The sequence below is a fragment of the Benincasa hispida genome, chromosome 7, assembly GCF_009727055.1.
Source record: "Benincasa hispida cultivar B227 chromosome 7, ASM972705v1, whole genome shotgun sequence".
Taxonomy (NCBI): Eukaryota; Viridiplantae; Streptophyta; class Magnoliopsida; order Cucurbitales; family Cucurbitaceae; genus Benincasa; species Benincasa hispida.
In genome coordinates, this window is record NC_052355.1 from 48,631,717 (window position 1) to 48,633,362 (window position 1,646).

At 35.4% G+C, this 1,646-nt stretch overlaps 1 protein-coding gene across 1 annotated transcript; it reads right to left on the reverse strand.

Annotated features, from left to right (window-relative positions):
* Positions 1-229: 229 nt before the first annotated feature.
* Positions 230-919, reverse strand: LOC120081137 (60S ribosomal protein L27a-3-like). Its single transcript, XM_039035812.1, has one exon. It carries the CDS (start codon positions 848-850, stop codon positions 410-412), a length of 441 nt encoding a protein of 146 aa, XP_038891740.1. The 5' UTR covers positions 851-919; the 3' UTR covers positions 230-409.
* Between the last annotated feature and the right edge of the window lie 727 nt (positions 920-1,646).

Here is a 1,646-nt window from a genome sequence, read left to right on the forward strand (position 1 = left end):
AATGCAATTTTCATGTCATCCAGTTTGGTTTTGAATGATTTAAACGGTGTGATTTTGAAAATGTCAAAAGTGATTTTATCAAATCACTCCCTAACATGTCCTAGACTCCATCAAATCAATGTTCAAGGAAATCTCGGATGCTAGCAATCAAAATATGATAACTTGGTGGTTATAAGCATTCTTATTGCACTACGCTTAATAGTTCAATCAACCATATATTCCTCTCGCATAGTCTAAAAATCAGACACTAATTGAGTAAGAAAAAAGCTTGAACATAGCATCAGATAATAGTATGTCAACCCATAAACGCTTAAATTATATGGAAAAAAAAGATCTCCAATAAGTTCAAAGAGACAAAAATGAAAATTCACCAAGAACAAAAATCCCTATAACGAAGAGAAACTCAAACCTAAGCTGTAAGAACCACCGAGCCACCAGCCTCCTTAATCTTCTTCTCGGCGATCTTGGATACAAGCTTGGCCTTCACCACGATAGGCTGATTCTCCGGCAAGACACCCTTGCCCAACACCTTGAAATAACCAAATTGCGTGACATCGACCAATGGAACGTTGTCTTTGGAGGCCTTATCCTTCACTTCTTGAGGGATCAAGGACCAGATCTTGTCAACGTTGACAATCGGGCAATAGAACTTGTTGCGAAGCTTGTGGAAATAACGCATACCGACTTTACCAAAATAACCAGGGTGATACTTATCGAAGAGAATCCGGTGGTGGTGCATACCTCCGGCGTTTCCCCGACCACCAGGATGCTTTCGGTGTTTGCCGATTCTACCATGGCCAGCGCTAACGTGTCCTCTCTTCTTCCTGTTCTTCTTGAAACGAGTCGTCATGGCGGATCTCTCTCTCCCTCTCTCACACACTCTCTAGGGTTTCGGCTGCTCGTAGGAGATGGAATGACAGTAGGGTTTGGGGTATTATATGAGTTGGGAGAAGAGTGTGTTATTCTGTAATGGACTTCAGCCTCGAGATCCTGAGAGGAAGGGATGGGCTTCATGACGCCTTCTATTGGGTTGAGCCCAATATGTTCGGGAAGGCCCAATTATTCGATCCGGCCCAAACACGTGTGTGTTTTTTTTCTTTTTTAATTTTAAAATTGAATCTGAAATTTTCTCTTTCTAATTTTTTTTTAACAATTTCTAAAAAAAGTTTCAAATATCGATCTTTAAAAGATTAAAACTAAATGTGGTTCTGTTGATATAATTTTTTTTTGGTCGAATTACTATTATGGTTGTTGTATTTTTGCTTTCACATGTCTAATTTAGTCTATAGACTTTCAATAGATTTTAAACTTATAAATTTATAATTTTATTGAAAATGTAGTAACTAAAATTTGATATTTAAAAGTAAAACAAAACAAGTAAGTGACAAAAAATTGACTTTAACATAATAATTTGATAGTTGTGTACTTTTACATTATTGATAGAATCTAAAATCAGTGATAAAAAAACTATTAATGACTATCAGTAGTAGAATTATTTATAGAAGTTTCCAAGATATACAATTTTCAGGCATATTCTATCACTAGTAGACATTGATAGAATAATTATCTTTAATTATCGATGATAAAAGTATATCACTTACTATCACTAATAGACAATGGTAAAAGTCTATCAATAATAGAAGTAT